The following is a 24,527-nucleotide window of genomic DNA, read 5'->3' on the forward strand; positions in this document are numbered from 1 at the left end:
TTTCATTTTATTTGCATATTATGGTGGAAAATAAGTATTTGGTCAGAAACAAAATTTAATCTCAATACTTTGTGATATATCCTTTGTTGGCAATGACAGAGGTCAAACGTTTTCTGTAAGTCTTCACAAGGTTGCCACACACTGTTGTTGGTATGTTGGCCCATTCCTCCATGCAGATCTCCTCTAGAGCAGTGATGTTTTTGGCTTTTCGCTTGGCAACACGGACTTTCAACTCCCTCCAAAGGTTTTCTATAGGGTTGAGATCTGGAGACTGGCTAGGCCACTCCAGGACCTTGAAATGCTTCTTACGAAGCCACTCCTTCATTGCCCTGGCAGTGTGCTTTGGATCATTGTCATGTTGAAAGACCCAGCCACGTTTCATCTTCAATGCCCTTGCTGATGGAAGGAGGTTTGCACTCAAAATCTCACGATACATGGCCCCATTCATTCTTTCATGTACCCGGATCAGTCGTCCTGGCCCTTTTGCAGAGAAACAGCCCCAAAGCATGATGTTTCCACCACCATGCTTTACAGTAGGTATGGTGTTTGATGGATGCAACTCAGTATTCTTTTTCCTCCAAACACGACAAGTTGTGTTTCTACCAAACAGTTCCAGTTTGGTTTCATCAGACCATAGCACATTCTCCCAAAACTCCTCTGGATCATCCAAATGCTCTCTAGCAAACTTCAGACGGGCCCGGACATGTACAGGCTTAAGCAGTGGGACACGTCTGGCACTGCAGGATCTGAGTCCATGGTGGCGTAGTGTGTTACTTACGGTAGGCCTTGTTACATTGGTCCCAGCTCTCTGCAGTTCATTCACTAGGTCCCCCCGCGTGGTTCTGGGATTTTTGCTCACCGTTCTTGTGATCATTCTGACCCCACGGGGTGGGATTTTGCGTGGAGCACCAGATCGAGGGAGATTATCACTGGTCTTGTATGTCTTCCATTTTCTAATTATTGCTCCCACAGTTGATTTCTTCACTCCAAGCTGGTTGGCTATTGCAGATTCAGTCTTCCCAGCCTGGTGCAGGGCTACAATTTTGTTTCTGGTGTCCTTTGACAGCTCTTTGGTCTTCACCATAGTGGAGTTTGGAGTCAGACTGTTTGAGGGTGTGCACAGGTGTCTTTTTATACTGATAACAAGTTTAAACAGGTGCCATTACTACAGGTAATGAGTGGAGGAAAGAGGAGACTCTTAAAGAAGAAGTTACAGGTCTGTGAGAGCCAGAAATCTTGATTGCTTGTTTCTGACCAAATACTTATTTTCCACCATAATATGCAAATAAAATGAAAAAAAAACGGACAATGTGATTTTCTGGATTTTTTTTTCTCAGTTTGTCTCCCATAGTTGAGGTCTACCTATGATGTAAATTACAGACGCCTCTCATCTTTTTAAGTGGTGGAACTTGCACTATTGCTGACTGACTAAATACTTTTTTTCCCCACTGTATATATATATATTTTTATCTCAATGACTTGTGTGTATATATATATATATATATATATATATATTTATCTCAATGACTTGTGTATATATATATATATATATTTATCTCAATGACTTGTGTATATATATATAAATATATATATTTATCTCAATGACTTGTGTGTATATATATATATATATATATATTTATCTCAATGACTTGTGTGTATATATATATATATATATATATTTATCTCAATGACTTGTGTGTATATATATATATATATATATATATTTATCTCAATGACTTGTGTATATATATATATATATATATATATATTTATCTCAATGACTTGTGTGTATATATATATATATATATATATATATATTTATCTCAATGACTTGTGTATATATATATATATATATATTTATCTCAATGACTTGTGTGTATATATATATATATTTATCTCAATGACTTGTGTGTATACATATATATATGCATTCTATGTGTCTATATCTATTCTTTGGTTTCTGTTAGGAACCCTGTCATAGGGCTCCATTATATGTCCATTTTGTAAGGCGGCGAGAAAATCTCTCCATACGGATTCCATACGGATGCTGACATGCACAAAATACGCGACCGCACCTTGATTACGGATGACATACGGAGCACTATTTAGGGGTCATTCATCCGTATTACGCCTGTAAACTACGGACCGTATTTTGCGTCGGTTAGTGTGACCCCGGCCTAAGGCTGAACGATCCTTCTTGAAGCTTAAACTCCTAAAACACTACTTGAGAAGTACGATGGCTCAAGAACGACTCCGCAGCTTCGCGCTACCGCCAATTGCGAATGATCGAGCTCAACCAATCAACTTCGACAAAGTAATTGATGAATTCGCTTCTCTGAAAGTTAGGAAGCAAATGTCCAAGTAGCTGCTGCTTAAAACTGAACAAACTGGTAATGTTTAAGTGAAGAAAGTGTAAATCTATACTGTGTAACACCACTGAATATAATAACCATAAACCTATCCACGGAACATTTAACTTCTAAAACTTGCATCATAAGCGAAATCTATGAAAGGTCTCGTGCGGAACGTGGTGAAGCCTGCGTGTTGTATACAGCAATGCGGAGCAGGCTACACCACATTCCGCACAACCTCTAGTAATTGAAACGTTGAGGGGCCCCACTATGGAGCTTTGCCCCGGGGCCCCGAAGTTTATAGTTACGGCACTGCATAAGCCCCCGATGTAACTGGAAAGATAAGAAAAATGAGTTAGATTATACTCACCCGGGGGGGCGGTCCGATGGGTGTTGCGGTCCGGTCCGGCGCCTCCCATCTAACAGTGACATCCTCCTCCTTGCTGCCTGTCGCGGCTCCTGCGCAGGCGCACTGCTCTGCCCTGTTGGGGGCAGAGCAGAATACTGCAGTGCGCAGGCGCCGGACCTCTCCCAGCGCCTGCGCGCTGCAGTACTAAACTCTGCGAGCAGTGCACCTGTGCAGGAGCCACGACTGGAAGGGAAGAAGAACCGGACCGCAACACCCATCTGACCAAAACCAGACCGCCCCCCGGTGAGTATAAGCTAATGTGTTTTTCTTCTCTTTCAGGTTACATCGGGGGCTTGTATACAGCATTACAGAATGCATTACAGAATGCTGGAGATAATACCCTGATGGCGGGGCCGGCTGCTGATACTTGAAAAAAAAGGTGACAGATTCCCTTTAAGGATGGAAAGATTTAATGAAGATATACAAAAAAGATGGCGCTGACATTCTGAGCCCCCTGTTATATTACAGATGTCATGCGGCTTCTCTGGCTTTGTGGACATTCACTGTGACGTCCAGCTTTGCTAATAGAGATTATTGCTTCAGCTGCGTGTAGCCGGACAATAACAGGTAACGACTACGGACTGACACTGAATTCAGCAGCTGCTAATTACAGCTTTTACCATGGTCATGGAGAGAAGCAGCTGTCTATACACAGTGGGTACAGAAAGTATTCACACCCCTTTACATTTCTCACTCTTTGTTTCATTGCAGCCATTTGGTAAATTCAAAAAAGTTCATTTTTTTCTCATTAATGTACACTCTGCCCCTCATCTTGACGGAAAAAAACAGAAATGTAGAAATTTTTGTAAATTTATTAAAGAAGAAAAACAGAAATATCCCATGGTCATAAGTATTCAGACCCTTTGCTCAGTGTCAGGAAAAAACACTTTTAGTTTCAGTTCATGAAGCTTGCAGCTCTCTGGTGCCCCCTTACCCTCGGGTCAGTCAGGGAACTGCACCTAGGATAAGTAGTCGCCGGAGAGGCTGCCCTGTCACGTACTGATTATCGGGGTGCTCTGCAGTGATGGCAGTATATATATCACCAGTCCCAGGCCAGGAATACATACAGAAACCTCCAGTCCGTCACTGCCAGGATCCCCCAATAACACCAGGACGCTATGCTGCCACCAGTTCCTCGTTAGATGTAAGCCCGGTTCATTAACAAGTCTATATAGGGTCAGACACCAACCCCAGGTAGCGTGAATTTGAGTGGAGTACATGTCTGATCGATCATAGAGCAAGAAGAACGAAGCAAATTTATAAGTTTACTCCAGAAAAATCAACAGTGTTTACAAAAGATACAAAAGATATTACAAAAGAGACAAAATACAAGTATGTACAAATGGTTAATTTGTCTCCAGCCAAGAGGTTCCTAAGTGTGCCACTATAATGGTGGTGAGCGCTGGTGACGATATTGTCAGAGTAACCATCCCGCTGCTGTGTTACTAAAACATTCACTGCAGAATCTCAAAGAAGAAGCTTTGAATCCCGAGCAGGTGGTGATAGAACAAGATTGTACAGAGGCTGATTCCACACAGCCCAGCCTCACACAATATTCCCAAGCCACAATGGGTGATGACGAGGAACAGGAGGATGAGGAGGAACAGGAGTTTCTGGTCTGCCCTACAGAGGGGACTTTCAATCCCAGCTACTTGCCTGTCCAGCATGGATGGCCTGAAGAGGAGGAGGAGGAGGCTCTGCGTCGTGAGGAGGAAAGGAAGGTTAGTGTTCTTCCTGGTGAGGACACTGAACGTTTGACTTTTTGTGGTCTGCCACACATGGCAGAGTTCATGTCCAGATGCCTTTCCCAAGACCTTTGCATGAAACACATTTTGTCCACCATGAAATACTGGCTGTGCACCTTTCTTCACCCACGGTACAAGGAGAAATTTGCTTCTCTCATGTCAGAGGCAGATGGGACATTTTCAGGGCATGCATGCCAGAGGGTTGTTGTGGAAGTCTTGCTGAAAAGATTACCCTCAGACAATGCTGCTGGCAGAGGTACCGGCTATTTTCACCCACAAGGATTACATGGAAGGGCACCAGGTGCAACTCGGGGGGGGGGGATGTCCACCAACTGGGCCATTTTCATGAGACCTCTCCCATCAACAAGGGCTATCTGTGGGTGTAACTATGACGAGGAGGGAGAAGTTGACCAAGATGGTGACGGACCACTTGAGTGACCATACCAGCGTCCTTCCTGATTCTTCAGAGGCCTTTAACTATTGGTTGTCCAAGCTCCATATGTGACCCAACCTCTCCTTCTACACCTTGGTGGTACTGCCATGCCCTGCCACGAGTGTATTGTCTGAGCAGGCGGACTCTTCTAACATTGACCAAGAGCTGGATTTCCTCCGACTTTGTAAGCTCTACAGATGATGGTAATGTAAAAGCAGGCAAATGTTTTGTTTGGGACGTTGTCTTAACGCCCATCCCCTACCATCCAAACCCATTTTGATCATGAAATCACCTCCTCCTCCTTCTCCTCCTCTCCCCCTGCTGCTGCAACATGTACTTAGTGGTGATGTATGTATACCCCACATGGGGAATGGCTTGTACTTTGTGAGAACTTGGCACATTGTGCAATGGTGAAGCTTGTACTCCCTATTGATTGCCCTGCTGACACACTCCAACAGCGGAGCAATGAAGATTATTGCCTCTGCTAAATTGTCACGTGCGGTTATCTGTACCCGGACTGCACCAGAGCGAAATGGCAGAGCGCTGCAGCATGTAAGTGCAATGATCAGAACGCTCAGGTGCCGGCCATCCACCCTCCCTCCCGACTATTAAATCTCGCACAATAAATCCCCACCTAACAAACAAGTAATCTGCTCACAATCTTCAGCTCTGAAAAGAGCTTATTGGAATGAAGAACGCTCAGTAGAAACTCCTATCACTCTCCCCACGCTCTCACTACGCTGTTTCCGGCTGCAATGTGCGCAAGATGGCGCCGGCAGCCAATCACAGTAATGCCACACCAAAGATGGCGCCAACATTACTGTGATTGGCAAGCCAAACATGCTGGGCGGGTCACTAGAATACATCGAGGCGAATAGCAAATTACTCGCCGAGTAACGAATAGCCCGAATGCCGTACTAACCGTGCGAGTAGCCAATAGTGCCGAATATATTCACTCCTCACTAATTACCAGGACTCAAATCATCTTACCGGCCGAGCCAGAGGGGCCAAGAAAACAAGGGGCCCCTGCCACCCTAATGGCAGCTTGCCCCTATCCGACTCCATGTGGAGCAGTCACAGCTCGCCGTCACTGAGAGATACAAAGGGGCACTGGGCTGTGAGTGACTAATGGGCCGTATACTGTTCCTTCACAGGGGCCCCAGCTCTGTACTGTAACTAGTGATATGAAATATTCTGCCGTCATAACATTCCAGACGAGAGCAGAAAACTGAGAAGTCATGCGGGTTGTTGAACACAATATGGAGCAGATGAGGGGCCGCGTTACCTCCTGTGATTTGGCTTTACCTGAAGGAGTCGATCATTAGCTTCTGTCGTGTCGAAATGAATATTGATGGCCAAGCTCTCGATCCAGGCATTATCCGTATTCCGTGCGTCATCCAGGTACCAGTGGAAAACCTAGGACAGATCCACATCTCATGATTTGTTTCACAGCTCCTACGCGGAGATAAATGACCCCCTGGACCCTAGTATACCAACCTCTGTCCCAGCTCTGAGCAAGGTCAGGAAGTCGCCCAGATATCCGGGCATCAGGAGGGCCTGGAACTTCAGTGGAACCTGTTCTCCTGGATCCAGAGTCCCCTGTGTTCAATATGCAGAGTTACCCCAAATACTGAGTTATGGACAGAGAGTCCAAGGCAGGGACAAACATCACACCCATTGTTTGTAGCTTACCCCGGGCAATCCCCACAGCTCATTATCCATGAGCTTCACAACCAAAACCTCCAGCATCCTGCGAGACATCTTCTTATTAGGAACGCCCTCTTTGTTTCTACTCCACCTGCAGAATAGAGACACATTATAGGGTCATCAGCTGAAGATCGAGCAAGCGCATAGCATAGTGAGTATCATGAGGTGATGGCCGCTGCCCTCGAACATGGCGCTTCCCTATGCACTATATGTGCCTGAACTAGGTGTATACAGGCCGCATGTCTTCATCACATATACGGTCAGGAATCACCCATGTGCGGCTCCTCACCGGGTCAGTACTGGATGAAGGGAATGATTCGGTCCAAACCAGCGAAGACTTCCAACACCCCTCAGTCCCGTTCTTCCCATTGGGTTCCTGAAGGATTGAGAAGAGAAGGACACAGAGTAATGTCATCACGAGTCAGAGCATCCATCATGGTGTACCATAGGGAGGGAGATGGGAGAAAGGAATACAAGTCATGGCTGCATCCAAGAGCCCAACCTCTGCCAAAGGCACAAGAGCCACGTGAGAGGGAGGAAAGACATAGTTTAGAGCACATTGCCAGATGACCTGTCCGAGAGTGCTCTCCCTGTGGCCTTGCACCTGATATCTATTGGCCACTCACATGTCCAGACGATATAGAGCGATTATCATCTGACCCCTCAAAATAAAACCACAATAATGCCGACCAAACCCGTATGTGGCTGTCCTGTAACCTGCTGCACCAGTAGCGAGAGTGGCCTTATAGCCGCACACCCGCACTGTTCCAAGCCGTCAACAGCTACGGGATCCTGCCATTGACATGAAGTCTCAGCGTGAATGAATGTGCACATGTTCTCCATGGATGGACCCAGCATGGACCTCCAAACCATCGGCTCTCTCCAGATACCTCTTTACTGCTCCGGGCTGCTGTGTCTTCCTTAAGACCCTTCTCTCTCAGGTCTCTTTACCCCATGTCTCCTTCTTTCCCCAGTGTCACTCTACACCTTCTTTATTCCTTCAGATCCATATGTTCTTCCAAACTTGCCTGTCCCCTCCACAGCCTTCAGTCCTTTTCCTCAAACCCCTCAGTCTAGTCCCTTTTGTTTTGCCCAGGTTCTCTATCCTCCTCCAGCCCACTTTGCCACCTCCTGATATCACTATTGTCACTGACGTGGTTTGTGGAACCAATGTGCCACGGACCGTGGAGAGCCTGGAGGGGCGTGACTAAGCGAGCATCGGGCTGTTCACTAGAGCCTCTGATGGTGAGGTTAGACTTGGCTCCCGATGAACACCAGGTGCCACTCCAGGACAGACCAATGGACGCGCAGCAGCTGAACCCGAAGGACAGACTGGAGAGCAGCTGGCAGAGTTTGTATCAGAATGCAGCAGAGTTTGCATCAGAGTGGAGCAGGCACAATTTGCCTCAGAGTGCAGCAGGCAGGATTTGCACTGGAGTGCAGCAGGGACAGGTATGCAACCTTACACAACTTTGACAGCAAAACAGGAAGGTTGCTCAGGCACCTCCCCAGTGGAGAGGAAGCAATATATACATAATGCGTAATAACCATTGACTGGGGAGGAAATAGCGAGTGCACGGCTAGAGGCCCGGAGCTGGAAGTGCTGCTAGGAGCATGCAGAGCATATGGAAGAGAGCACGGGTGAGAGAACTGACACACCGGAGACCCTGCCTGTTAGAGCAGGGACCCGGCGTGGTGCTAACAACTCTACTCCTCCAGACTCTTATTAATCCATGATCCATGGATCCTCATTACCCGGTAGTCTGCTCTTTCTGCTCTCGTGTGTGTTGAGTTACCATTGTAATCCAGCACTCATCTGTCATGTCAAGTTCCAAGACCTTTTAAGGCTGGCTTAGGCAGCTGCGTAAAGTCTGAGTATTCAGGTAGTAAGTGCAGACTGCTACCAGTCTTTGGATATCTGGGGCTGTCATTATGATTTAAGAGGAGAAAACACAGCAGTCTGACAATAAATGACTTCACCCGACCACTGACCATGAGTGGAGGAAAAGGTTTGGTGTTATCATTCATATTCTCTGAAAAAAGGCCAAGAAAGCAAAAACTCTGCCAGGGTGTGTAAACTTTTGAGTACATCTGTACCTGTCTGTAAAGGGGTGAAAGATTTCTGGCAACCTGAAAACTCGTAAACTGTCCTTCTTGTTACGGGTTTTTGTTTGTCCAGTACTTTCTGTGATTCCGTTCTATTCCCCTGTTCTGGGCTGTGAAGGTTAGCAGCTGGTCAGCCTAGATGGTGGAAGGAGATATGGGTCGCCCTCCCAGGGCCGTGGGGTACTCGGTACCAGGCCGGTATCAGCGGGATGTGTCACAGCAGCGGTCACCCGGTCCGTGGCCCTGGGCACCCAAGTAATAGGGAGATTGAATGGTGGAATGTAGTTAATTGAATGAATAGTTCGTGACGCCACCTGTGGTGTTCGGCAATTGAGGTGTTAAGCCGACGCTGCATGCAGATCCGCTGGGACTGGTGGTGTGGTGCAGCCAAGATGTTAAAGCTCCCCACTGGTGAAGCTGTAGTCCCAGGGCAGTGTAGATGGAGGTGATAGTTGGGAGACTTAGATGGTGCAGAAATGTAGCAGTGCTGAGGGTGTTGGCGCCGGAATGAGTGGAGGACACCAGGGCTTGTCGTTCCAAAGCTTTACTCACAGTCTGTAGTACACACAGGTGCCTGCCTCCGTGCTGTGTCCTCCGGATCAGGGACTCGGTCAACCTCCAGGCAAGATGGAATCCTCCCTTCCAACACTCCGCCAACATGTGCCTTTCTGAACGTCTCCTCTTATAGCGCCTTTAAGTGTGAAGATCTCCTAGTACTGAGTTACACTGGAGTTCCTCTTATCAGATGTTCCTATGAACTAAACATGTACGGCAGACAGCTGTAGCCTGCTTCGGGGACTCCTTACTCCTGAGTCCCGGCTCACTATCAATGTTGCTGTTGTGCCCCAAGTCTTAGATGGGAGTAGTGCATTTACAGCCCACTACTCCTCCGGTGTCTGCTGCAGAACCATTAGTGTCCATACAACCTCGGGGACCGGGCCCCGGCCTTGTGCTTAGAACTTCTAGGCAGGGTTCTCTTCTAACCCACGTCCTCTGTTCCCCTTTACTCCTACGTTCCGTACTTGTCTTTCCTTCTTATGGAAGATCAGGTTTCACTTCAATGTCTTTCTCCTTTCCTTTCCCATGCCAGCAGACCCGGGTCACTGAGGTCTGCTGCAGCACTCCTTCCTCCATCCCGCTCTCAGGGATCCTCTTTCTTCCGACTCACTGACTGACTGACTGAAATCCTAAACCTTCCCGCTCTTTTATGTATTCTCAACTCCACCCGCCTCCCAGCACGTTTCGTGTTCCAAGCAGGGAACCACCAATGGTGCTCTGCTACACTCCAAGCAGGGAGCCGCAATGTGGCTTTGCTACACTACTTTGTGATGATGGGTGCAGGTGTTGGAGCGTGGTCAGGAGCCTCCAACTTACCTGGATGGTGGAGTACCACACCTCAGGAGAAGGTGCAGTACCTCTGTGGCAACTGACTCCTCAGGGGCGCCACAGATGCAAGGCATTAAGGGAAAGCTAGCGCCTGGTTCTTGTTAGTTTGGTATAGGGCTGGACGTAGAGAGTATCGGCGTGAGCTATGTGTAGGAAGAACTGAGGATGAGAAGAAAGAAAGAAAAGAACGTGGCAGAGAACTAAAAGTCAGCTCCATATACCTGGAAGAGGTGGAGTGGTGAGGAACGAGAGGACATCTTCAGAGCTACTGAGCTGGAGGTCCAGGAAAGGAGTGTCTGTGAGTCAGTGGGAACCCATAGACGACACTGAAGGGATGAAGCTATGTGTAAGCCTGACTCGGAGTTTAGAGCAGAAGCGCCTGCGCCTCGGGGAACGCTGCTTCAATGACTTCCATGCAATTGCCATGGGATACTGAGGATTAATCTGGACATGTTATGCTACTTGATACATGCCAATGGGTTCCAGTGTTCCAGGCTGTGCGAGACTTCTCTGCCCAAAGGAAGGAACCCCAGTTGTTTTGCCTCCAGATATACAACATCTGCCACAGCCTTCCTTTCCTCAGACATTCATCTTGGGGAACATCTCTACATTTGCTTGCTCCTACTCATGTTCATAGATCCTAACACCAGCTGGGGTTTTGCACTTTATATTGGGAACTTTGGCTGCAACAATGTTTGATTGGTCAAAAGTGACATATACAGGCCTGTGCAAAAAGGTTTAGGCACGTGTAGGAGAAACTGCTGAAAAGTAAGAAAGCTTTCAAAAATAGAAGTAGGAATAGTTTTTTATCAATTAGAATACAAAGTCAATCAATAAAAAGGAAATCTAAATCTCATCAGTATCTGGTCACCGCCTGTCGCCTCGATCATCAGTATCTGCTGACTACTCGTCAGCTTCATCATCAGTGTCTGATGATCACCCATCAGCTCCATCACCAGTATCTGATGATCACCCATCAGCTCCATCACCAGTATCTGATGATTACCCATCACCTTCATCATCAGCGGCTGATAACCACCCATCACCTTCATCATCAGCGGCTGATAACCACCCATCACCTTCATCATCAGCGGCTGATAACCACCCATCACCTTCATCATCAGTGTCTGATAACCACCCATCACCTTCATCATCAGTGTCTGATAACCACCCATCACCTTCATCATCAGCGTCTGGTAACCACCCATCACCTTCATCATCAGCGTCTGATAACCACCCATCACCTTCATCATCAGCGTCTGATAACCACCCATCACCTTCATCATCAGCGTCTGATAACCACCCATCACCTTCATCATCAGTGTCTGATAACCACCCATCACCTTCATCATCAGCGTCTGATAACCACCCATCACCTTCATCATCAGCGTCTGGTAACCACCCATCACCTTCATCATCAGTGTCTGATAACCACCCATCACCTTCATCATCAGTGTCTGATAACCACCCATCACCTTCATCATCATTGTCTGGTAACCACCCATCACCTTCATCATGAGTGTCTGATAACCACCCATCACCTTTATCATCAGTGTCTGATAATCACCCATCACCTTCATCATCAGTGTCTGATAACCACCCATCACCTTCATCACCAGTATCTGATGATCACCCATCACCTTCATCATCAGTGTCTGATAACCACCCATCACCTTCATCATCAGCGTCTGATAACCACCCATCACCTTTATCATCAGTGTCTGATAACCACCCATCACCTTCATCATCAGTGTCTGATAACCACCCATCACCTTCATCATCAGTGTCTGATAACCACCCATCACCTTTATCATCAGTGTCTGATAACCACCCATCACCTTCATCATCAGTGTCTGATAACCACCCATCACCTTTATCATCAGCGCCTGATAACCACCCATCACCTTCATCATCAGCGTCTGATAACCACCCATCACCTTCATCATCAGTGTCTGATAACCACCCATCACCTTCATCATCAGTGTCTGATAACCACCCATCACCTTTATCATCAGCGTCTGATAACCACCCATCACCTTCATCATCAGTGTCTGATAACCACCCATCACCTTCATCATCAGTGTCTGATAACCACCCATCACCTTCATCATCAGCGTCTGATAACCACCCATCACCTTCATCATCAGTGTCTGATAACCACCCATCACCTTCATCATCAGTGTCTGATAACCACCCATCACCTTTATCATCAGTGTCTGATAACCACCCATCACCTTCATCATCATTGTCTGATAACCACCCATCAACTTCATCATCAGTGTCTGGTAACCACCCATCACCTTCATTATCAGTGTCTGATAACCACCCATCACCTTCATCATCAGCGTCTGATAACCACCCATCACCTTCATCATCAGTGTCTGATAACCACCCATCACCTTCATCATCAGCGTCTGATAACGACCCATCACCTTCATTATCAGTGTCTGATAACCACCCATCACCTTCATCATCAGTGTCTGATAACCACCCATCACCTTCATCATCAGTGTCTGGTATGATAACCACCCATCACCTTCATTATCAGTGTCTGATAACCACCCATCACCTTCATCATCAGTGTCTGATACCACCCATCACCTTCATCATCAGCGTCTGATAACCACCCACCGCCTTCATAATCAGCGTCTGATAACCACCCATCACCTTTATCATCAGTGTCTGATAACCACCCATCACCTTCATCATCAGTGTCTGATACCACCCATCACCTTCATCATCAGCGTCTGATAACCACCCATCACCTTCATCATCAGTGTCTGATAACCACCGATCACCTTCATCATCAGTGTCTGATAACCACCCATCACCTTCATTATCAGTGTCTGATAACCACCCATCACCTTTATCATCAGTGTCTGATAACGACCCATCCCCTTCATCATCAGTGTCTGATAACAACCCATCACCTTCATTATCAGTGTCTGATAACCACCCATCACCTTCATCATCAGCGTCTGATAACGACCCATCACCTTCATTATCAGTGTCTGATAACCACCCATCACCTTCATCATCAGTGTCTGATAACCACCCATCACCTTCATCATCAGTGTCTGGTAACCACCCATCACCTTTATCATCAGTGTCTGATACCACCCATCACCTTCATCATCAGCGTCTGATAACCACCCATCACCTTCATCATCAGCGTCTGATAACCACCCATCACCTTCATTATCAGTGTCTGATAACCACCCATCACCTTTATCATCAGTGTCTGATACCACCCATCACCTTTATCATCAGTGTCTGATACCACCCATCACCTTCATCATCAGTGTCTGATAACCACCCATCACCTTCATCATCAGCGTCTGATAACCACCCATCACCTTCATCATCAGTGTCTGAAAACCACCCATCACCTTCATAATCAGCGTCTGATAACCACCCATCACCTTCATCATCAGTGTCTGATAATGACCCATCACCTTCATCATCAGCGTCTGATACCACCCATCACCTTCATCATCAGTGTCTGATAACCACCCATCACCTTTATCATCAGTGTCTGATAATGACCCATCACCATCATCATCAGTGTCTGATAACCACCCATCACCTTCATCATCAGTGTCTGATAACCACCCATCACCTTCATCATCAGCGTCTGATAACCACCCATCACCTTCATCATCAGCGTCTGATAACCACCCATCACCTTCATCATCAGCGTCTGATAACCACCCATCACCTTCATCATCAGCGTCTGATAACCACCCATCACCTTCATCATCAGCGTCTGATAACCACCCATCACCTTCATCATCAGTGTCTGATAACCACCCATCACCTTCATCATCAGCGTCTGATAACCACCCATCACCTTCATCATCAGCGTCTGATAACCACCCATCACCTTCATCATCAGCGTCTGATAACGACCCATCACCTTCATTATCAGTGTCTGATAACCACCCATCACCTTCATCATCAGCGTCTGATAACCACCCATCACCTTCATTATCAGTGTCTGATAACCACCCATCACCTTTATCATCAGTGTCTGATACCACCCATCACCTTTATCATCAGTGTCTGATACCACCCATCACCTTCATCATCAGTGTCTGATAACCACCCATCACCTTCATCATCAGCGTCTGATAACCACCCATCACCTTCATCATCAGTGTCTGAAAACCACCCATCACCTTCATAATCAGCGTCTGATAACCACCCATCACCTTCATCATCAGTGTCTGATAATGACCCATCACCTTCATCATCAGCGTCTGATACCACCCATCACCTTCATCATCAGTGTCTGATAACCACCCATCACCTTTATCATCAGTGTCTGATAATGACCCATCACCATCATCATCAGTGTCTGATAACCACCCATCACCTTCATCATCAGTGTCTGATAACCACCCATCACCTTCATCATCAGCGTCTGATAACCACCCATCACCTTCATCATCAGCGTCTGATAACCACCCATCACCTTCATCATCAGCGTCTGATAACCACCCATCACCTTCATCATCAGCGTCTGATAACCACCCATCACCTTCATCATCAGCGTCTGATAACCACCCAACACCTTCATCATCAGTGTCTGATAACCACCCATCACCTTCATCATCAGCGTCTGATAACCACCCATCACCTTCATCATCAGTGTCTGATAACCACCCATCACCTTCATCATCAGCGTCTGATAACCACCCATCACCTTCATCATCAGTGTCTGATAACCACCCATCACCTTCATCATCAGTGTCTGATAACCACCCATCACCTTCATCATCAGCGTCTGATAACCACCCATCACCTTCATCATCAGTGTCTGATAACCACCCATCACCTTCATCATCAGCGTCTGATAACCACCCATCACCTTCATCATCAGTGTCTGATAACCACCCATCACCTTCATCATCAGTGTCTGATAACCACCCATCGCCTTCATCATCAGTGTCTGATAACCACCCATCACCTTCATCATCACCGTCTGATAACCACCCATCACCTTCATCATCAGTGTCTGATAACCACCCATCACCTTCATTATCAGTGTCTGATAACCACCCATCGCCTTCATCATCAGTGTCTGATAACCACCCATCACCTTCATCATCAGCGTCTGATAACACCCATCACCTTCATCATCAGTGTCTGATACCACCCATCACCTTCATCATCAGCATCTGATAACCACCCATCGCCTTCATCATCAGTGTCTGATAACCACCCATCACCTTCATCATCAGCGTCTGATAACACCCATCACCTTCATCATCAGTGTCTGATACCACCCATCACCTTCATCATCAGCATCTGATAACCACCCATCGCCTTCATCATCAGTGTCTGATAACCACCCATCACCTTCATCATCAGCGTCTGATAACCACCCATCACCTTCATCATCAGCATCTGATAACACCCATCACCTTCATCATCAGTGTCTGATAACCACCCATCACCTTCATCATCAGCGTCTGATACCACCCATCACCTTCATCATCAGCATCTGATAACCACCCATCACCTTCATCATCAGTGTCTGATAACCACCCATCACCTTCATCATCAGTGTCTGATAACCACCCATCGCCTTCATCATCAGTGTCTGATAACCACCCATCACCTTCATCATCAGCGTCTGATAACACCCATCACCTTCATCATCAGTGTCTGATAACCACCCATCACCTTCATCATCAGTGTCTGATAACCACCCATCACCTTCATCATCAGTGTCTGATAACCACCCATCACCTTCATCATCAGTGTCTGATAACCACCCATCACCTTCATCATTAGTGTCTGATAACCACCCATCACCTTCATCATCAGCGTCTGATAACGACCCATCACCTTCATTATCAGTGTCTGATAACCACCCATCACCTTCATCATCAGTGTCTGATAACCACCCATCACCTTCATCATCAGTGTCTGATAACCACCCATCGCCTTCATCATCAGCGTCTGATAACCACCCATCACCTTCATCATCCGTGTCTGATAACCACCCACCGCCTTCATCATCAGTGTCTGATAACCACCCATCACCTTCATCATCAGTGTCTGATAACCACCCACCGCCTTCATCATCAGTGTCTGATAACCACCCATCACCTTCATCATCACCGTCTGATAACCACCCATCACCTTCATCATCAGTGTCTGATAACCACCCATCGCCTTCATCATCAGTGTCTGATAACCACCCATCACCTTCATCATCAGTGTCTGATAACCACCCATCACCTTCATCATCAGTGTCTGATAACCACCCATCACCTTCATCATCACCGTCTGATAACCACCCATCACCTTCATCATCCGTGTCTGATAACCACCCACCGCCTTCATCATCAGTGTCTGATAACCACCCATCACCTTCATCATCAGAGTCTGATAACCACCCACCGCCTTCATCATCAGTGTCTGATAACCACCCATCGCCTTCATCATCAGTGTCTGATAACCACCCATCACCTTCATCATCAGCGTCTGATAACCACCCATCACCTTCATCATCAGTGTCTGATAACCACCCATCACCTTCATCATCAGTGTCTGGTGACCACCCATCACCTTCATCATCAGTGTCTGATAACCACCCATCACCTTCATCATCAGCGTCTGATAACCACCCATCACGTTCATCATCAGTGTCTGGTAACCACCCATCACTTCCATCCAATGCAGCTCCGCTCCCATCGCAGCGCGACACTCAGCCGTCCCAACGCAGCTCCGCTCCCAGCACAGCGCGACACTCAGCCGTCCCAACGCAGCTCCGCTCCCAGCGCAGCGCGACACTCAGCCGTCCCAACGCAGCTCCGCTCCCAGCGCAGGGCGACACTCAGCCGTCCCAACGCAGCTCCGCTCCCAGCGCAGGGCGACACTCAGCCGTCCCAACGCAGCTCCGCTCCCAGCGCAGGGCGACACTCAGCCGTCCCAACGCAGCTCCGCTCCCAGCGCAGCGCGACACTCAGCCGTCCCAACGCAGCTCCGCTCCCAGCGCAGGGCGACACTCAGCTGTCTCAACGCAGCTCCACTCCCAGCGCAGCGCGTGACTCAGCCGTCCCAACGCAGCTCCGCTCCCAGTGCAGTGCGACACTCAGCCGTCCCAACGCAGCTCCGCTCCCAGCGCAGCGCGACACTCAGCCGTCCCAACGCAGCTCCGCTCCCAGCGCAGCGCGACACTCAGTCGTCCCAACGCAACTCCGCTCCCAGCGCAGGGCGACACTCAGCCGTCCCAACGCAGCTCCGCTCCCAGCACAGTGCGACACTCAGCCGTCCCAACGCAGCTCCGCTCCCAGCGCAGTGTGACACTCAGCCGTCCCAACGCAGCTCCGCTCCCAGTGCAGTGCGACACTCAGCCGTCCCAACGCAGCTCCATTCCCAGCGCAGTGCGACACTCAGCCGTCCCAACGCAGCTCCGCTCCCAGCGCAGTGACACTCAGCCGTCCCAACGCAGCTCCGCTCCCAGTGCAGTGCGACACTCAGCCGTCCCAACGCAGCTCCGCTCCCAGTGCAGTGCGACACTCAGCCGTCCCAACGCAGCTCCGCTCCCAGCGCAGTGCGACACTCAGCCGTCCCAACGCAGCTCCACTCCCAGCGCAGTGCGACACTCAGCCGTCCCAACGCAGCTCCGCTCCCAGTGCAGGGCGACACTCAGCTGTCTCAACGCAGCGCGACACTCAGCCGTCCCAACGCAGCTCCGCTCCCAGCGCAGTGCGACACTCAGCCGTCCCAACGCAGCTCCGCTCCCAGCGCAGCATGACACTCAGCCGTCCCAACGCAGCTCCGCTCCCAGCGCAGTGCGACACTCAGCCGTCCCAGCGCAACTCCGCTCCCAGCGCAGCGCGACACTCACCCGTCCCAACGCAGCTCCGCTCCCAGCGCAGTGCGACACTCAGCCGTCCCAACGCAGCTCCGCTCCCAGCGCAGGGCGACACTCAGCCGTCCCAACGCAGCTCCGCTCCCAGCGCAGTGCGACACTCAGCCGTCCCAACGCAGCTCCGCTCCCAGCCCAGGGCGACACTCAGCCGTCCCAACGCAGCTCCGCTCCCAGCGCAGGGCGACACTCAGCCGTCCCAACGCAGCGCGACACTCAGCCGTCCCAACGCAGCTCCGCTCCCAGCGCAGGGCGACACTCAACCACCCCAACGCAGCTCCGCTCCCAACGCAGGGCGACACTCAGCCGTCCCAACGCAGCTCCGCTCCCAGCGCAGTGCGACACTCAGCCGTCCCAACGCAGCTCCGCTCCCAGCGCAGTGCGACACTCAGCCGTCCCAACGCAGCTCCGCTCCCAGCGCAGGGCGACACTCAGCCGTCCCAACGCAGCTCCGCTCCCAGCGCAGGGCGACACTCAGCCGTCCCAACGCAGCGTGACACTCAGCCGTCCCAACGCAGCTCCGCTCCCAGCGCAGGGCGACACTCAGCCGTCCCAACGCAGCTCCGCTCCCAGCGCAGGGCGACACTCAGCCGTCCCAACGCAGCGCGACACTCAGCCGTCCCAACGCAGCTCCGCTCCCAGCGCAGGGCGACACTCAGCCGTCCCAACGCAGCGCGACACTCAGCCGTCCCAACGCAGCTCCGCTCCCGGCGCAGTGCGACACTCAGCCGTCCCAGCGCAGCTCCCCTCCCAGCGCAGCGCGACACTCAGTCGTCCCAACGCAGCTCCGCTCTCAGCGCAGCGCAACACTCAGCCATCCCAACGCAGCTCCACTCCCAGCGCAGGGCGACACTCAGCCGTCCCAACGCAGCTCCGCTCCCAGCGCAGTGCGACACTCAGCCGTCCCAACGCAGCTCCGCTCCCAGCGCAGCATGACACTAAGCCGTCCCAACGCAGCTCCGCTCCCAGCGCAGTGCGACACTCAGCCGTCCCAGCGCAGCTCCGCTTCCAGCGCAGCGCGACACTCAGCCATCCCAACGCAGCTCCGCTCCCAGCGCAGTGTGACACTCAGCCGTCCAAACGCAGCTCCGCTCCCAGCGCAGCGCGACACTCAGCCGTCCCAACGCAGCTCCGCTCCCAGCGCAGTGTGACACTCAGCCGTCCAAACGCAGCTCCGCTCCCAGCGCAGCGCGACACTCAGCCGTCCCAACGCAGCTCCGCTCCCAGCGCAGTGCGACACTCAGCCGTCCCAACGCAGCTCCACTCCCAGCGCAGGGCGACACTCAGCCGTCTCAACGCAGCTACGCTCCCAGCGCAGCGCGACACTCAGCCGTCCCAACGCAGCTCCGCTCCCAGCACAGGGCGACACTCAGCTGTCTCAACGCAGCTCCGCTCCCAGCGCAGCGCGACACTCAGCCGTCCCAACGCAGCTCCGCTCCCAGCGCAGCGCGACACTCACCCGTCCCAACGCAGCTCCGCTCCCAGCGCAGTGCGACACTCAGCCGTCCCAACGCAGCTCCCCTCCCAGCGCAGAGCGACACTCAGCCACCCCAACGCAGCTCCACTCCCAGCGCAGCGTGACACTCAGCTGTCCCAACGCAGCTCCGCTCCCAGCGCAGAGAGACTCTCAGCCACCCCAACGCAGCTCCACTCCCAGCGCAGCGTGACACTCAGCCGTCCCAACGCAGCTCCGCTCCCAGAGCAGCGCGACACTCAGCTGTCCCAACGCAGCTCCGCTCCCAGCGCAGTGCGACACTCAGCCTTCCCAACGCAGCTCCGCTCCCAGCGCAGGGCGACACTCAGCCGTCCCAACGCAGCTCCGCTCCCAGCGCAGCGCGACACTCAGCGTCCCAACGCAGCTCCGCTCCCAGCGCAGCGCGACACTCAGCCGTCCCAACGCAGCTCCGCTCCCAGCGCAGCGCGACACTCAGCCGTCCCAACGCAGCTCCGCTCCCAGCGCAGCGCGACACTCAGCCGTCCCAACGCAACTCCGCTCCCAGCGCAGCGCGACACTCAGCCGTCCCAACGCAGCTCCGCTCCCAGCACAGCGTGACACTCAGCCGTCCCAACACAGCTCCGCTCCCAGCACAGGGCGACACTCAGCCGTCCCAACGCAGCTCCGCTCCCAGCGCAGGGCGACACTCAGCCGTCCCAACGCAGCGCGACACTCAGCCGTCCCAACGCAGCTCCGCTCCCAGCGCAGTGTGACACTCAGCCGTCCCAACGCAGCTCCGCTCCCAGCGCAGCGCGACACTCAGCCGTCCCAACGCAACTCCGATCCCAGCGCAGCGCGACACTCAGCCGTCCCAACGCAGCTCCGCTCCCAGCACAGCGTGACACTCAGCCGTCCCAACACAGCTCCGCTCCCAGCACAGGGCGACACTCAGCCGTCCCAACGCAGCTCCGCTCCCAGCGCAGGGCGACACTCAGCCGTCCCAACGCAGCGCGACACTCAGCCGTCCCAACGCAGCTCCGCTCCCAGCGCAGTGTGACACTCAGCCGTCCCAACGCAGCTCCGCTCCCAGTGCAGTGCGACACTCAGCCGTCCCAACGCAGCTCCACTCCCAGCGCAGTGCGACACTCAGCCGTCCCAACGCAGCTCCGCTCCCAGTGCAGGGCGACACTCAGCTGTCTCAACGCAGCGCGACACTCAGCCGTCCCAACGTAGCTCCGCTCCCAGCGCTGTGCGACACTCAGCCGTCCCAACGCAGCTCCGCTCCCAGCGCAGCATGACACTCAGCCGTCCCAACGCAGCTCCGCTCCCAGCGCAGTCCGACACTCAGCCGTCCCAGCGCAGCTCCGCTCCCAGTGCAGCGCGACACTCAGCCGTCCCAACGCAGCTCCGCTCCCAGCGCAGCATGACACTGAGCCGTCCCAACGCAGCTCCGTTCCCAGCGCAGTGCGACACTCAGCCGTCCCAGCGCAGCTCCGCTCCCAGTGCAGCGTGACACTCAGCGGTCCCAACGCAGCTCCGCTCCCAGCGCAGTGCGACACTCAGCCGTCCCAACGCAGCTCCGCTCCCAGAGCAGCGCGACACTCAGCTGTCCCAACGCAGCTCCGCTCCCAGCGCAGTGCGACACTCAGCCGTCCCAACGCAGCTCCGCTCCCAGCGCAGCGCGACACTCAGCCATCCCAACGCAGCTCCGCTCCCAGCGCAGTGTGACACTCAGCCGTCCAAACGCAGCTCCGCTCCCAGCGCAGCGCGACACTCAGCCGTCCCAACGCAGCTCCGCTCCCAGCGCAGTGTGACACTCAGCCGTCCAAACGCAGCTCCGCTCCCAGCGCAGTGCGACACTCAGCCGTCCCAACGCAGCTCCGCTCCCAGCGCAGTGCGACACTCAGCCGTCCCAACGCAGCTCCGCTCCCAGCGCACGGCGACACTCAGCCGTCTCAACGCAGCTACGCTCCCAGCGCAGCGCGACACTCAGCCGTCCCAACGCAGCTCCGCTCCCAGCGCAGGGCGACACTCAGCTGTCTCAACGCAGCTCCGCTCCCAGCGCAGCGCGACACTCAGCCGTCCCAACGCAGTTCCGCTCCCAGCGCAGCGCGACACTCACCCGTCCCAACGCAGCTCCGCTCCCAGCGCAGTGCGACACTCAGCCGTCCCAACGCAGCTCCACTCCCAGCGCAGAGCGACACTCAGCCACCCCAACGCAGCTCCACTCCCAGCGCAGCGTGACACTCATCTGTCCCAACGCAGCTCCGCTCCCAGCGCAGAGAGACTCTCAGCCACCCCAACGCAGCTCCACTCCCAGCGCAGCGTGACACTCAGCCGTCCCAACGCAGCTCCGCTCCCAGAGCAGCGCGACACTCAGCTGTCCCAACGCAGCTCCGCTCCCAGCGCAGTGCGACACTCAGCCTTCCCAACGCAGCTCCGCTCCCAGCGCAGGGCGACACTCAGCCGTCCCAACGCAGCTCCGCTCCCAGCGCAGCGCGACACTCAGCGTCCCAACGCAGCTCCGCTCCCAGCGCAGCGCGACACTCAGCCGTCCCAACGCAGCTCCGCTCCCAGCACAGCGTGACACTCAGCCGTCCCAACACAGCTCCGCTCCCAGCACAGGGCGACACTCAGCCGTCCCAACGCAGCTCCGCTCCCAGCGCAGGGCGACACTCAGCCGTCCCAACGCAGCGCGACACTCAGCCGTCCCAACGCAGCTCCGCTCCCAGCGCAGTGTGACACTCAGCCGTCCCAACGCAGCTCCGCTCCCAGTGCAGTGCGACACTCAGCCGTCCCAACGCAGCTCCACTCCCAGCGCAGTGCGACACTCAGCCGTCCCAACGCAGCTCCGCTCCCAGTGCAGGGCGACACTCAGCTGTCTCAACGCAGCGCGACACTCAGCCGTCCCAACGTAGCTCCGCTCCCAGCGCTGTGCGACACTCAGCCGTCCCAACGCAGCTCCGCTCCCAGCGCAGCATGACACTCAGCCGTCCCAACGCAGCTCCGCTCCCAGCGCAGTCCGACACTCAGCCGTCCCAGCGCAGCTCCGCTCCCAGTGCAGCGCGACACTCAGCCGTCCCAACGCAGCTCCGCTCCCAGCGCAGCATGACACTGAGCCGTCCCAACGCAGCTCCGTTCCCAGCGCAGTGCGACACTCAGCCGTCCCAGCGCAGCTCCGCTCCCAGTGCAGCGTGACACTCAGCGGTCCCAACGCAGCTCCGCTCCCAGCGCAGTGCGACACTCAGCCGTCCCAACGCAGCTCCGCTCCCAGAGCAGCGCGACACTCAGCTGTCCCAACGCAGCTCCGCTCCCAGCGCAGTGCGACACTCAGCCGTCCCAACGCAGCTCCGCTCCCAGCGCAGCGCGACACTCAGCCATCCCAACGCAGCTCCGCTCCCAGCGCAGTGTGACACTCAGCCGTCCAAACGCAGCTCCGCTCCCAGCGCAGCGCGACACTCAGCCGTCCCAACGCAGCTCCGCTCCCAGCGCAGTGTGACACTCAGCCGTCCAAACGCAGCTCCGCTCCCAGCGCAGTGCGACACTCAGCCGTCCCAACGCAGCTCCGCTCCCAGCGCAGTGCGACACTCAGCCGTCCCAACGCAGCTCCGCTCCCAGCGCACGGCGACACTCAGCCGTCTCAACGCAGCTACGCTCCCAGCGCAGCGCGACACTCAGCCGTCCCAACGCAGCTCCGCTCCCAGCGCAGGGCGACACTCAGCTGTCTCAACGCAGCTCCGCTCCCAGCGCAGCGCGACACTCAGCCGTCCCAACGCAGTTCCGCTCCCAGCGCAGCGCGACACTCACCCGTCCCAACGCAGCTCCGCTCCCAGCGCAGTGCGACACTCAGCCGTCCCAACGCAGCTCCACTCCCAGCGCAGAGCGACACTCAGCCACCCCAACGCAGCTCCACTCCCAGCGCAGCGTGACACTCATCTGTCCCAACGCAGCTCCGCTCCCAGCGCAGAGAGACTCTCAGCCACCCCAACGCAGCTCCACTCCCAGCGCAGCGTGACACTCAGCCGTCCCAACGCAGCTCCGCTCCCAGCGCAGTGCGACACTCAGCCTTCCCAACGCAGCTCCGCTCCCAGCGCAGGGCGACACTCAGCCGTCCCAACGCAGCTCCGCTCCCAGCGCAGCGCGACACTCAGCGTCCCAACGCAGCTCCGCTCCCAGCGCAGTGCGACACTCAGCCTTCCCAACGCAGCTCCGCTCCCAGCACAGTGCGACACTCAGCCGTCCCAACGCAGCTCCGCTCCCAGCGCAGAGAGACTCTCAGCCACCCCAACGCAGCTCCACTCCCAGAGCAGCGCGACACTCAGCTGTCCCAACGCAGCTCCGCTCCCAGCGCAGTGCGACACTCAGCCTTCCCAACGCAGCTCCGCTCCCAGCGCAGGGCGACACTCAGCCGTCCCAACGCAGCTCCGCTCCCAGCGCAGCGCGACACTCAGCCGTCCCAACGCAGCTCCGCTCCCAGCGCAGCGCGACACTCAGCCGTCCCAACGCAGCTCCGCTCCCAGCGCAGCGCGACACTGAGCCGTCCCAACGCAGCTCCGCTCCCAGTGCAGTGCGACACTCAGCCGTCCCAACGCAGCTCCGCTCCCAGCGCAGCATGACACTGAGCCGTCCCAACGCAGCTCCATTCCCAGCGCAGTGCGACACTCAGCCGTCCCAGCGCAGCTCCGCTCCCAGTGCAGCGTGACACTCAGCGGTCCCAACGCAGCTCCGCTCCCAGCGCAGTGCGACACTCAGCCGTCCCAACGCAGCTCCGCTCCCAGAGCAGCGCGACACTCAGCTGTCCCAACGCAGCTCCGCTCCCAGCGCAGTGCGACACTCAGCCGTCCCAACGCAGCTCCGCTCCCAGCGCAGAGCAACACTCAGCCATCCCAACGCAGCTCCGCTCCCAGCGCAGTGTGACACTCAGCCGTCCAAACGCAGCTCCGCTCCCAGCGCAGCGCGACACTCAGCCGTCCCAACGCAGCTCCGCTCCCAGCGCAGTGTGACACTCAGCCGTCCAAACGCAGCTCCGCTCCCAGCGCAGTGCGACACTCAGCCGTCCCAACGCAGCTC

General features: G+C 53.8%; 1 protein-coding gene across 1 annotated transcript in view; it reads right to left on the reverse strand.

Moving 5' to 3' along the window:
* The window catches only part of LOC141072548 (transient receptor potential cation channel subfamily M member 2-like), a 493,704-nt gene that overhangs the window by 15,445 nt on the left and 453,732 nt on the right, over positions 1-24,527 (reverse strand). Inside the window, exons 29-32 of the mRNA XM_073559813.1 lie at positions 6,935-7,021; positions 6,631-6,736; positions 6,436-6,537; positions 6,244-6,354 (exon numbers count right to left, since the gene is read on the reverse strand). Of these exons, the coding sequence (XP_073415914.1) occupies positions 6,244-6,354; positions 6,436-6,537; positions 6,631-6,736; positions 6,935-7,021 (406 nt within the window). The remainder of the gene's footprint in view (positions 1-6,243; positions 6,355-6,435; positions 6,538-6,630; positions 6,737-6,934; positions 7,022-24,527) is intronic.

This window comes from Dendrobates tinctorius, unplaced genomic scaffold (assembly GCF_039654945.1).
Source record: "Dendrobates tinctorius isolate UK_male_01 unplaced genomic scaffold, ASM3965494v1 ptg000275l, whole genome shotgun sequence".
Lineage (NCBI taxonomy): Eukaryota > Metazoa > Chordata > Amphibia > Anura > Dendrobatidae > Dendrobates > Dendrobates tinctorius.